The 20,455-nt window shown below is 42.7% G+C and overlaps 1 protein-coding gene across 12 annotated transcripts in view; it reads right to left on the bottom strand.

Moving 5' to 3' along the window:
• The window catches only part of TNRC6C (trinucleotide repeat containing adaptor 6C), a 700,889-nt gene that overhangs the window by 206,415 nt on the left and 474,019 nt on the right, over nt 1-20,455 (bottom strand). For 11 of the 12 annotated variants that reach the window (XM_069200259.1, XM_069200258.1, XM_069200251.1 and 8 more), the window contains one exon: nt 9,633-9,803. The exons of the other annotated variant lie outside the window; for it this stretch is intronic. In XM_069200259.1, the coding sequence (XP_069056360.1) occupies nt 9,633-9,803 (171 nt within the window). The remainder of the gene's footprint in view (nt 1-9,632; nt 9,804-20,455) is intronic. 12 annotated transcript variants of the gene reach the window in all.

Raw genomic sequence — 20,455 nt, forward strand, 5'->3', positions numbered from 1 at the left:
TGGGCGAACCTCCGCATACAGCAGTTCATGTTTTAGTGGAGTTTTCTCATTCTCTAATTCACCGTTAAAAAAGAATGGATTTAACTGACACCTAACTGCTACCTTTCTCTGACCTCTGAGGCATGGTGGGATACTTGAGGTCTCAGAGGTCTGCCATTTATTTGCTTTACCATGTTAATCTGAATGCAGCATATTGACTAAAAATAATTCTGTACTTTTCATTACAGTTTTCTCTTCATCAAAATATAGTACTGTCATTTATGCCTCCTTTCTTTCTGCATTTCAGAAATTCAGGAGTTCTTATTGATATTTATTAAAGGAAAACTCAACGAAAATTTGACATGTCTTACCATGATAATATAGATTGCATACATACGAAGAAGATTTTTCGAGTCACAATATCGAGTGACTCACCCTCCTGGTGATAGTGCGCATGGGTATGGAGTCCTTTGTTAGATTGTTTTCCAGGAGAAGGATGAAGTAAGAAGTGAAGAATTGTATATGTACATAAATATAGTAAAGGGAGATGTCCATGCAATGTATATACATATTTACTTAAGAAAGTACCACAGCGGTTACAGGCTTCCAGGGAGGAGGGGGGGCACGTGAATCTGCAGCACTACATGCCACGAACAGATGTACAAAACAACATTTTCAGTTCAATGGCATGTGTAGCTGCAGATACACATGCTTTGCATTGACTGAAAAGCAGTCCCCTCCTGAAATAAGCGATGGCTAGCCTGTAGGAGTTGGAGTAGTTTAAAATAGTTAATAACAGACACCGCCACACTCAGAAAGTCCATATATAAATCAGTCTTTCAGTTGAAAACAGTTGCGAAAAGAGACTTATGTTCTCACATAACTGCCACTTTTCTTCCCTGTGATATTTCTGAAGCATATCCTATCATCTTTCTACATACATTTGGTACTTTCCGGACCGCGCATTTGCTTTGAGCCTTGAAAAAGTCACTTGTTGTGATGAAACACGTGTTGGCTTATGCAAGATGTTCATCCAACTGAGTATGAAGGCTGTAGTGAAGGAACATTGATCACTCGATGGACCTATGCTGATGCCTTCTAATAAAGGATAATTTTGTAAATGTTTTCAACTGAAAGACTGATTTATATATGGACTTTGAGTGTGGCGGTGTCTGTTATTAACTTTGTTGAAGTGTTTGTTCTGAACACCAAAATACGCTCCAGGGTACTGGAGTGTACTCAACCCCATTGCACCTACATTTTTCTATCTAAAACACCACAGCCATACTGTCACCACATTTGGGAACTGCATCTTACTTACCACCACTACCCGGCTTGCTTTGTATATAGTTTGAAATAGTGTTTTAAGCACTGCTTGACCAACATTTGCTTGTTGGTGAGATAGCATATGCACACAGTAGTGTTTAGTAAATGTGTGTGGTGTGGACCATGTGGCTGCTTTGCATATGTCTGCCACTGGTACATTTCCTAAGAGTGCCACTGAAGCTCCTTTCTTTCTAGTAGGATGTGCTTTAGGCGTTACTAATAGTTGCCTGTTAGCTCTAACATAGCAAGTTTGAATACACTTCACTATCCATCTGGCCAATCTTTGTTTTGAGATAGGATTACCTTTATGAGGCTGTTGAAAAGCCACAAAAAGTTGTTTAGATTTTCTAAAATCTTATGTTCTGTCTATATAATACATGAGCCGTTTTGAGATCAAGAGTGGAAAGCTCTTTCAGCAACTGAATCTGGCTGTGGAAAGGAGACTGGCAATTCCACTGACTGAAGTGAAAGGGTGAAACCACTCTGGGTAGGAATTTTGAATTTGTCCCAAGTACTATTTTGTGTTTGTGAATTTGGAAGAAAGGTTCTTCTAAGGTGAATGCTTGAAGTTCCCTAACTCGCCTTAAGGAAGTAATTGCTACCAGGAAATCAACTTTCCATGAGAGAAATTGAAGAGCGCAAGAATGCATGAGTTCAAATAGTGGACCCATAAGCCTTGTGAGCACAATGTTAAGATTCCAGGCAGGAGCTGGTGGAACTCTAGGTGGAATAATTAAGGCCTTCCATAAAAGCTTTTATGAAAGGAATTCTAAACAGAAATGCATGCTGTCTGTTTAGTAGATAGGCTGATATTGCTGTTAGATTAATTTTAACAGATGAATATGTAAGATTTGCTTTCTGTAAGTAAAGCAAATAAACATGTCCTGTACTGATGCTTTAAGTGGATCAATGTTTTTAGGTTGACAGTAGTATAGAAAACATTTCAAATTGGCTGCATAGCACCGTCTAGTTGTAGGTTTGTGTGTGTCTTTTAGAATGTTCATACATTCTGATGGAAGCTGTAGATATCCCAATTCTATGACCTCAGAAGCCAAATCGCCAGGTTGAGCACACTGTGATTGGGGATGTCCAAGTTGACCTTTCTTCTGAGTTAACAGATCTGGTCTGTTTGGAAGTTTGTGATGTGCTACTACAGACAGATCCAACAGTGTTGTGTATCAGTGTTGACGCGCCCACGTGGGAGCTAGGAGTATGATAGTGAGGGAGGTGTGACTGATTTTGTTGACCAGAAATGGAATTAGTGGGAGAGGGGGAAAAGCTTAAGCAAATATCCCTGACCAATTGATCCATAGAGCACTGCCCTTGAAGTTTCGGCATTTCACGCTTTCACTTGTTGCATAAAGGTCTATGTCTGGTGTTCCCCACATTTGAAAGTGCTGAATTACTTGTGGGTGAATCCCCCATTTGTGTATTTCTTGCTGAATCATGCTTAGGAGGTCCGCTACTTGATTGCGTATCCCTGGGATATACTCTGCTAGTAGTTGAATACAATTGTGAATTGCCTATTTCCAAATTGTCTGTGCTAGAAGGGACAATTTGGATGAGTGTGTTCCCCTCTGTTTTTGCAGAGAATACATTATTGTCATGTTGTCTGTTCTTAATAACGCTGTCTTGTGCGTGATCTGTGTTTTGAATGATTTGAATGCTAGGAACAATGCTAACAATTTCATGTGGTTTATGTGGTAAGTTTGCTGGACCGAGTCCCATTCTCCATTTATAGTAAGAATATTGAGATGGGCTCCCCATCCTGCCATTGATGCACCTGTGGTGATTTATGATCTGTGGCACAGGATCCTGAAATGCCCGCCCTTTCGATTAGTTGGTGCAATTCCACCATTGCAAAGAGTTATAAGTCTGGCAGTCCAAAAACACTAGATCGTGAAGTTGACCCTGTGAGTGAGACAATTGTTGTGAGAGACACTGTTGTAGGGGTCTCATATTTAGACGTGCATTGGGTACTATTGCTATGCATGATGCTATCATTCTCAATAGCTTCACGATAAACCTTACTCGGTACGTTTGATTGTATTTCAGGTGTGTTATGAGTGTGGAAAGCTTGAATTATCTGTGCGTTTGGGTAAGCTAATGCTGAGTTTTCAGAGTTGCTTCTAGATACAGTTGAAGTTGCGCTGGTTGGAGATTCGATTTTTTGTAATTGATTGTGAACTCTAGACTGTGTAGGGTATTGATTGTGTATTATGTATGCTGTTGACAGGTTTGAATGGTGCCGCCTTTATGAGCCAGTCGTCCAGATAGGGAAAGAAATGTGTATGTTGCCTCCTGAGGTATGCTGCAACCACTGCAAGGCATTTGGTGAATACCCTTTTGTAGGAAAACGGCTTCTTGTTGCAGTTACCCTTCCACTTTGTGCCTGATATTGATGCTGACTTGACTTAAGTGTGCTGGGATCCTGCTAACCAGGCCCCAGCACCTGTGTTCTTTCACTTAAAAATGTACCATTGTTTCCACAATTGGCACACCCCTGACACACAGATAAGTCCCTTGTAAAAGGTACCAGTGGTACCAAGGGCGCTGTGACCAGGGAAGGTCCCTAAGGGCTGCAGCATGTGTTGTGCTACCCTAAGGGACACTTCACCTAACAGATTCACACTGCCATTGCAGATTGAGTGTGTTGGTGGGGAAAAGTCAACATGGCATCCCCCTCAGGATGCCATGCACACAAAATACTGCCTGTGGCATAGGTAAATCACCCCTTTAGCAAACCTTAAAGCCCTAAGGCAGGTACCTATACCACAGGTGAGGACATAGTGCATGAGCAATATGCCCCTACCGTGTCTAAGTCCATTCTTGGACATTGCGAGTACAGTGTGGCCATAATAAGTATATGGTCTGGGAGTTTGTCAAAACAAACTCCGCAGCTCCATAATGGCTACATTGAATACTGGGAAGTTTGAAACCAAACTTCTCAGAATAATAAACCCTCACTGATGCCAGTGCTGGATTTATTACAAAATGCACACAGAAGGCATCTTAGAGATGCCCCCTGTATTTTACCCAATCCTTCAATGCAGGACTGACTGGTCTGTGCCAGCCTGCCACTGAGGGATGAGTTTCTGACCTCCTGAGGTGAGAGCCTTTGTGCTCTCTGAGGCCAGAAACAAAGCCTGCACTGGGTGGAGGTACTTCACATTCTCCCCCTCCCCTTGCAGGAACTATAACACCTAGCAGTGAGCCTCAAAGGCTCAGGCTTTGTGTTACAATGCCCCAGGGCACTCCAGCTAGTGGAGATGTCTGCTGCCCAGACACAGCCCCCACTTTTGGTGGCAAGTCCAGGGAGATAATGAGAAAAACAAGGATGAGTCACCCCCTCAGCCAGGTCCACCCTCAAGGTGACCACAGCTGAAGTGACCACCTCCTTGGAAAATCCTGCATCTTGTTTTCGAGGATTTAGCCCAATAGGGATAGGGATGTGCTCCCCTCCCCAAAGGGAGGGAGCACAAGGAGAATGTAGCCACCCTCAGGGACAGTAGACATTGGCTACTGCCCTGTGACCTGAACACACCCCTAAATTCAGTATTTAGGGGTGACCCTGAGCCCAGGATTTTAGATTCCTGATGACCTGAAGCAAGAAGGACTGCTGACCTGAAAGCCCCGCAGAGATGACGGAGACTGACTTGGCCCCATCCCCACTGGCCTGTCTCCAGGCTCAAAGAACCTGGACAGCGACGCATTCAAAGAGAGCAGAGACCTCTGAGGACTCTTGTCCAGAAGAACCAACACTGCAGAGAGGACCCCCAGGCGACTCCAATAACGTGAACACCCTGAGACGACCTCCCTGCACCCCCACAGCGACGCCTGCAGAAAGAATCCAGAGGCTCCCCCTGACCGCGTCTGCCCAGTAACAGAGGAACCCAACACCTGGAAGAAGCACTGCACCTGCAGCCCACAAGCCCGAGAGAAACCAACTCCCGGTGCAGGAGTGACCAGCAGGCAGCCCTCATCCTTGCCCAGTCAGTGGCTGGTCCAAGAAGCCCCCCTGTGCCCTGCTTGCAATGCCCAGAGTGACCCCCGGGTCTCTCCATTGATTTCTACCTAAAACCCGACACCTACTTCACACACTGCACCCGGCCGCCCCTGTGCCGCTGAGGGTGTATTTTGTGTGGCTATTTGTGACACACCTCCCCCACCCCCCACCGCTCTACAACACCCCTGGTCATCTCCCCGAGGACGCAGGTACTTACCAGCTAGCAAACTGGAACCAGAGCACCCCTGGTCTCCATAGGCGCCTATGCTATTTGGGCCGTACTTTGACCTCTGCACCTGACCGGCCCTGTGTTGCTGGTACTGGGTGTTTGGGGTTGACGTGAACCCCCAACGGTGGGCTGCCTATGCCCTGGAGGCTGAACTTGTAAGTGCTTTATTTACCGGAAAAACTAACCATTACTTACCTCCCCCAGGAACGGTTGATTTTTGCACTAATTTTCCACTTTTAAAAGAGCTATTTGCCATTTTTGCCAAAACGGTGTACATCACTGTTTTAATTCAAAGTTCCATATTTACCTATGCCAAGTTTACTTGAATTCTGAATCTTGTGGTTCTAAAATAAAGAAAATAATATTTTTCTATATAAGAACTTATTGACCTGGAGTTAAGTCTTTGAGTGTGTGCTCTCATTTATTGCCTGGTGTACAACAAATGCTTAACACTACCCTCTGATAAGCCTACTGCTCGACCATACTACCACAAAATAGAGCATTAGTATTATCTAATTTTGCCACCATCAACCTCTAAGGGAAACCCTTGGACTCTGTGCACACTATCTCTCACTTTGAGACAGTATATACAGAGCCAACTTCCTACAACTTGGTGCTGTTGTTACTCCAAAGGGTGGCGCTATGAACTGGTAATGCTTGCCTGCTGTCACAAACCTTAGATATTTGCGATGTGTTGGATGTATGGGAATATGGAAATAAGCATCTTTTAAATCTAATGCTGTCATGTATTCCTGTTTTTGAGGTAGGTGAATGACATCCTGAGGAGTGACCATTGAGATTGAGAGGTCTGAGATCTACGATTGGTCTGAGAGTACCATCCTTTTTTGGTATAAGTAAGTATAGAGAATATACTCTTTTCCCTTGTTGAGCTATAGGTACCACCTCTATTTCATCCTTGAGTAGATTTGATTGTACTTGTTTTAATAGAATGAGAAGTTCCTGAGTTAGTTTATGAGAATGGGGTGGAATGTTTGTTGCAGTGGAATTGAGTCCTAGACAGTAACCATGGTGGATAATTGACAGAACCCACCGATCTGTAGTGATGTTGTGCTATTTTGGATAGAATTTAACCAGTCTTCCCCACACAGGAGATGTGTGCGCTGTAGGAATGGTGAGAAAGTCACTGTTTGTTTGTGAGGAACCTCTGGATGTGGAGGGTTTACCTCTTCCTCTACTATCGGATCCTCTATATGAGCCTCTAAATGATCCTCTAGTGTAAAATTGTGAGGATTGTTTTCGATGGGTGATTGCTGTTTCTGTAGCCGATGGTTTGAAACCCCCTCAAAATTGTGGTCTACGAAAATTACTCCTGGTGGGTGTGGTATACAAAGCCCCCATGGCCTTAGCTGTTTCCGAACCTTTCTTAAGTTTATCTATTACTGTGTCCACCTGAGGCCCAAATAAATGCTGCTTATCAAAGGGCATGTTCAAAAGTGCATGCTGTTTCTCAGGTTTGAAACCTGATCATCTTAAACAGGCATGTCTCCTAATAAGCACACTGGAGCTAACTGATCTAGCTGCTGTATCAGCTGTATCCATAGAAGATCTAATAACATTGTTAGATACTGCTTGCCCTTCATTAACTATGTGCTGCCCCCTTTTTTGGTGTTCTGGAGGGAGGTATTGTAACAGCTCTTCCATTTTGTCCCAGTGTGCTTTGTCATATCTAGCCAAAAGAGCTTGTGAATTGGCTATCCTTCAGTGATTTGCAGCTTGTGAAGCCACCCTTTTCCCAGCTTCATCTATTTTCCTGCTTTTCTTATCAGGAGGAGGGACATCTCCTGTGGACTGACTGTTAGCCCTTTACCTCACCGCACCAACTACAAAGGAATCAGGAGGTAGTGGAGCCCTTATAAACACAGGGTCTTAGGGTGCTGGTTTATATTTTTTGTCCACTTTAGGAGTGATAATCCTAGCTTTAGCAGGCTCTTGAAAGAGATCAGAAGCATGTCAGACCATGCCTGGGAGCACAGGAAGACATTTATATTGCTTATGTGTTGATGCCAGTGTGTCAAACAGAAAATCCTGCTCTATGTGGTCAGTGTGCATTTGCACATTATGGTATGCTGCAGCCCTAGCCACTACCTGATTATATGCTGTAGTGTCTTCTGGTTGTAAGGGTCCGGCAGGATACCCATGGATCTGTGTCCTTTTGATCATCACTAAAATGATCCTCATGTGGTGAAACTGAGGATGTGTGTGGTGATATTTGTGCCTCATGTGGGTGATGGTGGTGGAGGTGGTGTAGAAGGAGGAACAGGAGAGTGTGGTGGTGAAGGTTATTTCTGCATTGAACTTTCTCCCTTTTGTTTGTGCTTGAAGATCTTCTTTGATGGAGGTGCATCTTTGGAAGTGACTCAAAGTCAATTTCCTTTTAAAGGACATTGGAGGGAAGGCAATCATTCTTCCTGTGTCCTTCTGAATAAGTATCTTTCTTTGTTTGGCATCCATCACCTCTAAAATAGGTTTAATGTCTATTGATTCCTGGGTAGAAGTAGTGACTTTCGACTCCGAACTTTTATGTTTTGGTCAAACCGAAAGTGCTGGTTCCGAAGACGGTGTTGATCTTTTCAGCTCCGAAGATGTTCTTTTGGATTTTCGGCTCGACTTCAAGATTGGTGTAGGAGTCTGTTTGGTTGAAGCCGAATGCACCTTAGTCTTAAATCTCAGTTCTGAACTCTAAGGTTGGTCATTCTGACTTTTTTTTCCCTGAATCGGACTAAGGCCTGAAGGCAGAGGAGGATCAACGACCAGTGCTGAAGTCTTTTTAGTAGTTTTTGTGTGGTGTAATGGGGCATTTGTACTCGCGTACTGCGCCACAGGCACATAGTGGCTGTCGTTATCTGAATGTTCTTCGGAGTTGGAGTCTTGGACGGAAAAGACTGCCCCCCTTGCCGAACTTCTTTTTGGGCATGTTCTTCACCAAAAATGTCCGGGATGTCTTCTATTGATTTCGACGCCATCTTGAGACGACGAGCTCAATGGTCCCCGAAGAGTCTTCTAAGATTGAAAAGATCTACAGGCATCGCAGTTGTCTTCTTGATGGTCTGGAGATAGACAAAGATTGCTCACACAATGCTGATCGGTGTATGGAAATTTAGCGTGACAGCAAGGACAGAATCGAAATGGAGTTCGTTCCATCAGACTCACATGGAAGTAGGCCCTTAAATGGCGTTGCCCTTGTAAGGACGAGAAAACCGACCCGATGGTCTAAATTTGATCGAGTATAGATGGGAACACAATCGAAAACAATACCGACGATATAATAGAAAGAGTAGAATACGTTTTGAATTACCGAATCGAGTAACCGGATCGAGAGGAAACAGGTCCGAACCCTATGGCGGAAAGAAAACAATCCAACAATATATATGTGAACTATATGTATGAACAGGCAAAAACAGACTGTGACTTCATTGTTAGAGTGATTGAAAGCAGAGAAAGATACACAAATGTAGACAAAATATGTATGAAACTATGAGTAAATCCACAGAGTTTCTCTAACTTAAAACCTTGCTGTTGTTCCTAGAAAATAACAATTTCTTGTGTCTCTTTCCTCTCAAAGTGAATTAGGTTTTATTTTACCAAGCTTGAATTCTTCATATTAGACATTCTTACTGCCAAGCAGGACCAAGTTATATTATGTTCCATCATCTTCAAAGCAAGATAGTATCCGTTGCCTCAGCTGAGATAATACTAATCTGACCTGTGATGTCACAGTCATGGCTAAAAAAGGTCATTTGTGTGCTAAAATTGTATATAACCATCAATACAAACTTTCATTGTATGAGCACGTCTGATTGCAGGAGTGTGTAATTGATTGAAATTGCATACAAGAAAGAGCAAGAGATGCTGTGCGGGTGAGTGTGTTTATATACAGAGCGAGAGAAAACAGCTTTCATAGAAAAGGACAGTTTGCATTGCATTGCATTTTCTATAGAATTAGCTACAAATTGTTGGTTAATTTGGTGTACCTTCCACTATTACCTCTTTGGACTTAAGTGATTTGCCCTGTAAGTGTGTGGTAACCATCCTTAATATAAATTAAAATGAAGAAAGGTTGACATAACATACCATGCTTGCCTGCATTCTGGTCATGGGGAGAAACACAGTTGGACAGATTTTCAATTGAGTTGGGATGTGTCCACTGAGGAAGGCGTGACTGCGACTGAGAACTGTCTTTCACTGCTAAACCACCATTGACATCCACGTTGGCTACATTCATGTTTGGGTTCATTCCAGCCACTGAAAGGTGAGGGAATACATCTTAGATGTTTGATAGCTTTACAGCAACATCAGAGGCCAGCCATATGGCTCAACGAGAGCTAACAGTGTTAGATTAACCTCAAGGTCTGCAATAAGATGGGGCTTCAAAAAGGAAAAGGCACTTACCATTGTAATTCTAATTGTAGAAGTAGTTATTATCCACAATACTGGTTTATAATAGTAAAGTCTACAAAACTTTAGTAAGGATGTGAGAGGGCTTGACTCTCCAGCACAGTGCAAAAACTCAGAACACCATGCATGTAGTGTGCCAGTGCCACCCATGACCCCCAAATCTTCGTTGACTCCCACCGCTAGCTTTTCTACCTGCCTCTACCCTGCATACCTTGTCAGTTTTAATATGTATGGCAGATAGTGGATAAAAGTATAGATAACATGCAAACATTTAAATCAAAATCAAATTATACATATATATACATATATACATATAATTTTCATTTAAGCTAACAGCAGTGACAGCTGATGTAGTTTACTCAGTAAATTTCACAGACCTGGTTCTTTTGTCTAGCCCACCAAAAGGTACTTTTTTACATCTCCCTTTTTGCTGCTGAGTATCCAGAAGATCACAGAGGTTTCAAAGGCTCAGGAGATGCTCTCTGGACACATGTGAGGGAGAGAAATTCAAGTGACAGGTGTCCACTGCACAAAGAAATGATTTAGGCCTTCTCATGAGACCTGTCTGAAATTAACACATTCTTGTATTGAGCAATTTCTTGTTTCACACAAATACATAACTTCTGCAGGGATTGCTTCCTCAGGGTCTTTCTGTGATCAAATTATTTACTGGCAAGGCAACACTGAATAGACTTCTTAGACAATCTCCCCTCAAGGTTTTCTAATGAGACTGGATTCCCCTTGCAGGAAGGCTCTACATGCTAGAAATATATATTTAAAATCTTTCAGGATCATTCTCATGTAGCAGAAATTCAGCCCCAGGGTTTCAACCCAAGGGTTCATAGCAGTTTTTGGGGACTACTGCAATCCTTGCTCTGTAAGATTCAATTTCTAATGCTGGGGTGCTCCACCCTTTGAGGGCAGTAGCTCTGCATTTGTCCCAGAGACAAAAAAAAACCAAAGAATCGCTTGCCCCACCTTCCCAAAGCGATGTACTAAAACACTTGGCTTTCACTATTTGTACTCAACACCTATTCTCGGCTCTAAACAGAATGGTATATTACATGTATACACAAAAAAATCTGCAGGAAATATCAAATTAAGTGAGATCGAGTATATAGACAGGAAAATGATAGACATGAAAATCATCAGAAAAGTCACCGATAACAGCTTTCTTAATGCGAATGGTAGACATCCAAAAGCCCTAAAATTTAGAATTCACATCAGGGAACTACTCAGAGCCCAGAGGAATTGCTCAGAAGTAGCAGACTTTGAGGAACAGGCAAGGAAAATGGACAGCCTCTTTAAACTCAGGGGCTATCCGGAAAGGTTTGTACAGAATACACTGGATCAAGGTTGATCGAAAATACTCATGAGAACTAACGGATCAAAAGGAAATCTGTCATGAGGGAAGCCACAGGCAGATTTCTTTATGGAATGTAGCACATCACCTTTTGATATAAAGAAAATGCTAACAAGTTGTTGGTGACTGTTACTGATGAATGAACATATGCAGTGGTGTCTTCCATCTAATTCACAAGCACCACATTGAAAAGTTGCATCCCTGGCAAAAATGTTAATGGCAAGTCATCTGGAGTCAGAAAAGTAAAAAACTGAACTCTTTGTTTTGGCTGAAAAATGGAAAACAAGGCTTTTGTAAATGCAGGAGAAGTAAAGCCTTCCAGCATGGCACACAGACACGTTAAACATTGCATAATGAAAAGGAAAAGAAAATTATAGAGCATATTAAGTATAAAAAAGTCCATGTTTTTTATGTACTGAAAACCACATGTAAGAACTATGTGGACAGTCCTACATGCAAAGTCAAAAGAACTCCATAACATACAAATGCTGTATGTATAAAAATAAAAATGCTAACTATCCCAAATCAAAGCTTTTCTTGGAAAACATGCAGGTTATACAGCTGACTTGAAGTATTATGGAATTAGGCACATTCGAATATGCCTAATAAGTGGTAACCATGAACTTCAATTATGAAAAGCAGAGAAGAATGAGCTTGCACAGAGTATGTTAGTCTTATTCAAGAGCTCATAAGATTTTGTAATGCAGGAAATTATCCATCTTGCTAAAGTCCATGCCGTAGCCGGACCTAATTTATTAATTGTACCCAAAGCAACAAACAGTTGATCTGATTTGTGGAAAGGTTTGTGGCCTCTAAATAAAACTTAAGACATTGTATTACATCTAAAGAATGTAAGCATCTTTCGACTGCCATCATTGTTTCTAGAAAAACATGCGGCTAGTTCAATTATTTGTTTTAAATGGAATGTAGAAGGTACCTTTGGAATGAACTTTGGATTGATCATTAAAGTTACTTATTTTTGTGTGGAATACCAAAAAGTTCCTTGCATGAGAGTGTTTGTAGATCACTTACTCTTCTACTGAAGTTACGGCCAGCAGGACAGCTATTTTCAAAGACATATCCTGGGTCTTTGCTCTATGGATGGGCTGAAAGGGTGGGTGCATTAAGGATGTTAAAACTGTTAAATTGCCACTCTGGTGCTACATTTGGAGATGGAGCTAAACGTCTAAAAAGGCCCTTCATGTATTTGTTAATTTTCTTTTGGGAAAATAAGTTGTTTTATTGCCTTAAAAATCTAGAACTTGCAGAAAGGTGTACTTTAATTGAAGTAACAGATATCTTTTACTTAGCTCGACTTGGAAAATACAGCAAGAATGAAGGCAACATTTTGAGTGAGTCTTGCTTCCGTCGTTTTGTCCACAAGACAAAACACTTCCATTCTACACTGAAAATCTTTACTCTAGAAGATGGTCTTACAACATCAAGTACCAGTCTACAATTCTCTGGCATCAGCAAATATCTGGATTCTGTCTTGATGAGCCATGTAAATTTTAAGGATTGATGGTTGTGATGTAGGATTTTTTTAGTTTCTTGACAACAGATGTGGGTCAGATGATTTTAACTGGATCAGTGTTTGTGCCTACATGTTACATGGTTCCGCGTGTCAATGCTGGCGAGGCTAAGGTGGAGATATCACTGTAGCCATGCATGGTTCCGTTCTAAATTTGCAAATGACCCTTGGTATCAGATTTTTTGGTGAAGAGGCATAAGGAAAATGTTACTTAGCCTTTAAGCCTGTATTTGTGGCATATAGTGATATAGATTCCCATGCTATGCATACGCCTGCCATCTACTCTTGGGCTCAGATGTGTGCACATTTTTTTCCCTCTACAGAATTCTTCTCTAGTCACAGGGTAATGACACTCCACCCCTTGCACGCAATGCAAAAGGTCATTGGCTCCATTGTTAGATTGTTCCGCACAGTGGGTAAGGATGAAACTGCAGCAGAGCGATACAGGAAAGAGAGAGAGAGAGAGATACGACCATGTTAGAAGAGTAGAAAATAATGGTAACTGCAGCAGCCAGCGGCATCCAGAGGGGAGTGGGTGTAGTGAATCTACAGTACTGCATGCCACAACTACATGTTTACTAGTAAGTAATATTTTTGTTTCAGGCATGTGTCACTGTAGATACACATGACGGGCACAGACTGTAAAGTAGTCCTCATCTAAGCGGTGGCTAGTCTGTGGATGTTGCAAAAGACTAAAAGAGGGTACATAGTACAACCTGCCCAACATTTACTTGTTAGCAGGCCAATATGTCTACACAATAAGGCTGAGTGAAAGTGTGTGGCGAAGACCAAGTATATGTTTTACAAATGTCCGCTATTGGGATGTTTTAAAGGAAGGCTATTGAAACCCCTTACTTGCTGGTCGAATGTGCCCTAGGAGGAGAAGGAAAAACTTTTAGCTTTTGCATAACAGGTCTGGATGCATTTAACTATCCAACTGGCTATCCCTGATTTTAATAAGGCCTTCCCTTCATGTGTTTCAGAAAATGCAACCGTTTCTGGGATTTTAAAGGTTTTTTTTCTGTCTGAATAGTACATTAAGGCTCATTTGACATCTACGGTATGAAGAGCTCTTTCTGAAACTGAGTCAGGCTGTGGAAATAAAACAAGGAGTTCTATAGACTCCTTAAATTGGTAAGGAGAGCCCACTTTAAAGGGGAAATTTAGGTTGGTGCAAAGGACCACTCTATGTCTATGAATCTGAATGAAAGGTTCTTCCAAAGTTAAGGTCTAGAGCTCACTGACACGCCTTAATGATGTGATAGCTATTAGGAAAGCTCCTTTCCAAGAAAGAAATTGTAAGGGACATGGCTGAAGGGGCTCGAACAAGGGACTCATAAGTCCTGTGAGGACAATATTAAGATTCCACAGCGGGCCAGATGCACCCGGGAAGGATTGACTCCCTTAAACCCCTTCTTGAAAGGGTTAATGAATGGAATCCTGAAAAGTGGCAGATGCCTATTTTGTAGATAAGCAGCCACAACCACCAGATGTAGCTGTATGGAGGTGAAGGATAGACTACATGTTTGGAGGTGCAGAAGGTAAACCATGGAACTGTGTCTGCCAGGTCAATGTGGTTTGAGAGGCAGTAGGCGACAAATCTTTTCCACTTGGCAGCATAGCAGGCTTGAGTAGTCGGTCTGCGTGCTTCTTTAAGAACGTTAATACATTCAGGAGGTAGATTGATATAACCAAATTCTAAGACTTCAAGAACCAGATCACAAGGTTGATACTCTTGGTGTCGGGGTGCCTAATTTCTCCATGGTTCTGCTTGAAAAGGTGCAGCCTGCTGGGGAGCCTCTTGTGCAGGACCACCGAAAGTTCAAGGAGACTGGTGAACCAGGTTGTCTGACCGAAGTAGGGGCCACCAGGATGAGGGAGGTCTTCCACAGCTTCCAAACCACTAACATAATACACGGCAGTCATGTTGTCCATCCATACAAGAACAACCTTGCCCACTATGTGGGAAAGGAAGGCTTTTAGGGCTAGATGGCCAGTCAGCAGCTCCAGATTGTTCATGTGGAGATGCCTGTGAATGGGACCCCACTAGTCCTGGACAGTCTGGTTTTTGTAGGTGTGCCCCCACCCACTTACAGATGTGTCCACTGTGACAGTGATCTGCTGAACTGGGTCGAGGAAGGGCTGCCCCTGCAACAAGTTGTTGGTGTTCCACCACTGCAGAGAGCAATGAGTGCAATGGCTGATCAACACTAGATCTTCCTAATGACCCTCCTTTTGAGACCACTGCAGCAGGTACATGTCCAAACTTGCATGGGATATAAAGGCAATGAACAAAGTCATCATGCGTAGGAGGTGCATGGCTATCCATAATGTAACTTGGTGATGTGGCTGAAAAAGAAGCAGTAACAATTGGAAGAACTGGAATTTTGTTGGACTGCGATAAGCCTTTGCAAACTCTGCATTAAAGATGGCTCCTAGATAAGTCTGAATTTGAAGGGGTTGGAGATGGGACTTTAGTACATTGATTGTAAATTCCAGTTTCTGCAGGTCTACTGTGGCTGTGTATGTGCACAGCACTGCTGTTGCAGTATCCTCTTAATCAGCCAATCAGCCAGGTATAGGAATACATGGATGCCCTGTCTTTGCAGGTGTACAGACACTACTGCATGGCGTTTGGTAAAAACGCAGGGTGCAGTGGTGACCCCAAAGGGCAGCACATTGAACTGGTAATGCTGACCATTTACCACAAAATGGAGGTAGTGGCGAAGCGCCGGATGAAGCAGGATGTGGAAGTAGGTGTCTTTGTGGTACAGTGCTGCCATAACGTTGCCTTGCTGTAGCAGAGGTATGATATCAAGAAGAGTGACCATGTGGAAAGTTCTGGTCTGACAGGATGTACTCATTCAAGAGTCCGAAGTCCAGAATGGGCCTGAGGGACCCATCCTTTTTGGTAATGAGGAAATAGAGGGAATACAACCCTGAGTCGTGTAGGTGTAGCAGAACAGGCTCTATGATCCCTTTGAGAAGGATTGCTTGGACCTCTTCTCGAAGGATGCATTGGTGTTCTGGGGAGAGGACGTGTCGGCTGAGTGGTACAGTGTGGGGTGGAGATAAGCTTCAGGCAGTAACCATGTTGACTGATGTTTAACACCCACTGGTCTAAGGTGACACGTTGCCATGTGAGGAAAATAATCTGAAACCATCCCCCAACATATGCTGTGTAATTGGGGGAGGGGAAGGAGACGCAAGTCATTGCTTGGCTGAGGCAGCTACCTTGGGGGAGCTACCTTCAACTCTACCTATAGTGCTATTTCCACAACAGGCACCCCTGAAGCAGCCCTGGTCCTTTGTGGAAACTTGTTGGGTAGGTTGATGTTGGAAGGATGTGGATGCTTCGAGCCTCTGCAATACGTGGAGTGGTGAAATGACCCTTGGGGGAAGACGGCTGAAAAGCGCCCATGCCTTTCGCCGTCTGTGTCTTTCTTGACTTTCTCTAGCATCTGGTCAACCTGAGGCCTAAATAGATATTCACCCTCAAAGGGATGATTGAGAAAATGCTTTTGAACATTCAGCTTGAAACCAGAGAGACAGAGGCAGAGGGGAATACTGGAATGAGTCCCCCGAGCAAGTCAGCAGCATCCAGGGCACACCTGATGGTTAAGTTGGAAATCAGTTTGCCTTATGTGACCAACTCACATCCCCTTTTACAGTGCTCTTCTGGGAGGTGCTAAAAGAGCTTCTCCATTATATCCCAATGGGCCCAGTCATATCTAGAGAGCAAGCCAATGGAATTCACGGTGTGCCAGTGGCTGACAGACTAAGACATTTACCATTTACATCTATTCTTTTACTCTCTTTGATGGATGGAGGAAAGAGTCTCAAAGAGGAAGTCTATTTATGTATCTGCACGTTGTGGTAAGCAGCAGCCCTACCTAAAACGTCATGGCAAGCAGATGTGTCATCTGGCAGGGAAGGTTGGGTAGGGTAGAGGTGAGGATCAGTACGGCAGGCAGATCCACATCACAGGAGTCCCAAGGCTCTGTGTGTGAGGGCATACCATAAGTGTCCCCACCACTGTGTTCACCCATGTCAGAATGTGGTGACCCCTTTGAGTGTAAGGTAGTGGGTCAGGCATAAAGGAGGTGGGGAAGGTGTTGTTGGGGGTCTGGGTGGAATGGAAGAGGTGCAGGCAGTTTACAGTAAAAAAGAGGACTGGTGGCTTTATACTGTTTCTTCTGCTGCTTTGAGTTTAAGAGGGGGCTCCACAGCTTCTTCAAAACTGAGCTGCTCTTAGGAGGCCAAGGACCCAGCATTAGAGGCTGTGATAGTATCTGGCCCATGTGGGAGTTGATGACAAGTTGTTTCTGGCAGACGTTTAAATGGTCCTGCAATTTTTTTAGGACAAGTTTGACATGCTCATGGGCTGGTCTTACGGTTGGAGCTGAAAAATTCAGCGGTGACCTGGGCTTTGATGGCAATTGTTTAGGATCTGATGGTCAGTTCGGCGCCAAGCTGGGAGCAAGCACCACCTTGGATGTTGGCTGTAGAATTTTCATCAGCACCGAGACGAAGCTAGATATGGTGTCCAAAGCTGATGGTCTGTGTCTTTGCACAACACGGAGGCCAGCATCGAAAGTGCATTTGTTCCAGGAGTCAATCAGCAAACTGCCCTAGACGGTAAACTGGAAGCATGGACCCGGTATGAGAGAAAAGGGAAGACATGATGGAAGAAAATACCAACTGAGAAAGACATGTCGAAGAATACTGTCATTTAAAAAAAAAATCTGAAAAGAAACTTCAGAGAACATTTTCTGAGGGTTTTTCGCTGTGATGTGCAGCAGAAAAATGTGACATTTGGAAGCCTTTGCCAGGGGAACATCTGAGGGTGCGCATTTGAGTGGCTCTTGTTTGGATTACATATAATGTGAATGAGCTACTAAAGTCTATGCTAACTTCACGGTTATTGAATGTAGGTCCTTCACTGCTATGTTAACATGGTTACCAAGGGTCCACAGTGTGAGGAAAGCAAGTAATTCAAGCATGTGAATCTATGAAAGCTCCAATGTTAGAGAATATGCATATCTGCAATTGAAAGTCTTGAGCATTCAATGTAAATGAAACGTTAACCTATCAAATTACATTAATCTATGTAAGAAACTAAAAGTAATGAGTGAATCTGTACGAGCAATGCACCAAATTAAGGAGCAGACATGTAAATTACATATGTGGGATGGAACATATCAATAACTACAAACGACTACTAGAACAGAAAACATACACCTTAAAACAACTGGTTTTCAAACAGAACACAACTATTTATTGCAACAGAGTCTGAATTACAACCAACTGATCATGGATGATCTACTCTACATGGAATGGTTACCATTTAACATAACTGCTACCATGAACATTATGAACACAGTTGAGATTTAATTTTTAATTATGAACACATTCCTTCTTAGATAAAAGATCAGAGCAACAATATAAAGCTCATTATGAATGTGTTTATGTAAATAATATTGTAAGATTGAGAAAATAAATCCTCTAAGACGATTCTGTGGTCTGTATAGCCAAAACATCAGCCTTTTTTTTTGCTCTTTAGCACATTAAGTTTGGTCATTTTGTAATAAACTAGATCAGCGCAATATTTGTGGTGCTGCCTCTCTTGATGACAGTCAGTGTTGTGCAGCTGAAACAGAAACTCTGACAATAGTCTGCTTAAGAAATTCCTGAGCTGGGCTTGACAAAATTGAGAATCCCTCCTATAGCTTACACTTGGAGATATTACTTACAAAACCTATGGTTTTTAAGCCACACAGTTGCGTTGCATATTGTCTAAAGAAGGATGTGGTAACCAAAATTTGCCAATGCAGCTTTGGCGTTGACTGTCTGTAAAAGGATATTTTCTGTTGAGGAAGTTAGCAAATAAAGTTGTACTTCAAAACACATAAATCAACCTAGCTATCTATATATTCCTTTGTATGGTGTCGAATTAAGTTAGGGGCAGACTAAGTTATACATAATATGCCCAAGAATCTTAAATATTTTTTTAAGTCCAAACAATACCGTGAAGCCTTAATTTATGGAATCCCTAGGAGCAAAAGAAAAAGGATTTGAGAAAAGGTGAAATAAGAAACGTGTCTGATTCACAGGAAGAAAAGAAACAACAAATGGTAAGAAACAGGCAGAGTTTGGAGAATCAACTGATCACTATTCCTCTGTGGGGATCAACTGAAGTCCTCTAATGTTCCACAATGACATTATTGCAACCAAGAGTGTTGCCTTATTTGTAACCCGCTTTGCCACACATGATGCCAACCGCTCAAAAGATGCAACATTTAATTCTGAAATATAATCCACTATCCTGCCTGGCCGGGATAGGAAACAAAATATAGCACATGATCAAGGATAAAACGTGGTTATGATACCAGAGTCGCACGCTAGGATAGAAATTCGCTGCTAAGGGGTATAAGATATGTTTTGTAGAGAATTCCAAAAGGTTAGCAAACTATAAATAGTCTGGCTGCCTTCAAGCTTCAAGAGATATCCTGTAATCTTGTCTTGGCCATAATTTGAGGTTTTACTTTAGAAGGTCAAAACTAGACATAAGGGTCGAATAAGCCCTCCAATGACAATTCATCTGAGCACATTTAATAGTGGCAAGGAGGTCACATTTTAGGCTGGCATTGAAGGCAAGCAGATCTCATGGGTGCCCCACCTAAGAAAGAAGTATACCACCACATTGTCAAGCAGCACAAAGTTCTAAGTAAACGTATGCGACTGCTGAGTCCTACCTAACCACAAATGGTTTAACTTTCCTTCTGACTCCTGTGTGACAAGTTCAATGACATAATCCTATTGTAACAGGGTTCTATCAATCAACAAGAGCTTAATATCATATGAATGATAACCCTGCTGCATTGTTTGTGCTCCTATTTGCTTCTCCTTAGCTGCCATTTTAACACAAGGGACCATTGCATATTTGCCCTGGTACTGCAGCCATACTGATTAAATTGAGTGGGCAGGAATGAACAGTTGTCTTTGTCACAGGGCGGTACCAAAGTCAGCACCAGGCACTAGCTAGGGCCAGCATCTGGGTGTCTTGTGGTTTAGTTCAGTTAGCAAGTGCTGCTAATAAGAACACAAACCATGAAGCCCCAGCCTCCTTTTAACTATTAGAACAAGTTACTTACCTTCAGTAACAATTTAGCTGGTAGAGATATATGCCAGTTGCAGATTACCTACCTTAGAATTTCCTCAAGGCATCAAACTGGATCTGGGGATTTTTCTCCAAGCAGTAACCTTGCCCGCTGTTAGGTGGCTTCGGATGTCTCTGCATGCATCATGATGACGTCACAGTAGTATACAGGCGCCACCCCGGAGCACTGACGTCCCATGCCAGTAGCGCGGAGCCATGAAGGGCACTGAGAATGGTGCGTCAGAACTAGGGCCCTGAAAAGGGAATCCCTGTCCCTAGAAATCCGTTCACAGTGCGGGGAGGATGGGTGGGTTGGAAAGGAATCTGCAACTAGAATATGCTTTACCAGATAAATTGTTACTGAAGGTAAGTAACTTGTTCATCTGATAGAGACTTCCAGTTGCAGATTCCTTACCTTAGAATAGATACCCAAGCAATAACATCTT

Source organism: Pleurodeles waltl, chromosome 7, assembly GCF_031143425.1.
Source record: "Pleurodeles waltl isolate 20211129_DDA chromosome 7, aPleWal1.hap1.20221129, whole genome shotgun sequence".
Classification (NCBI taxonomy): domain Eukaryota; kingdom Metazoa; phylum Chordata; class Amphibia; order Caudata; family Salamandridae; genus Pleurodeles; species Pleurodeles waltl.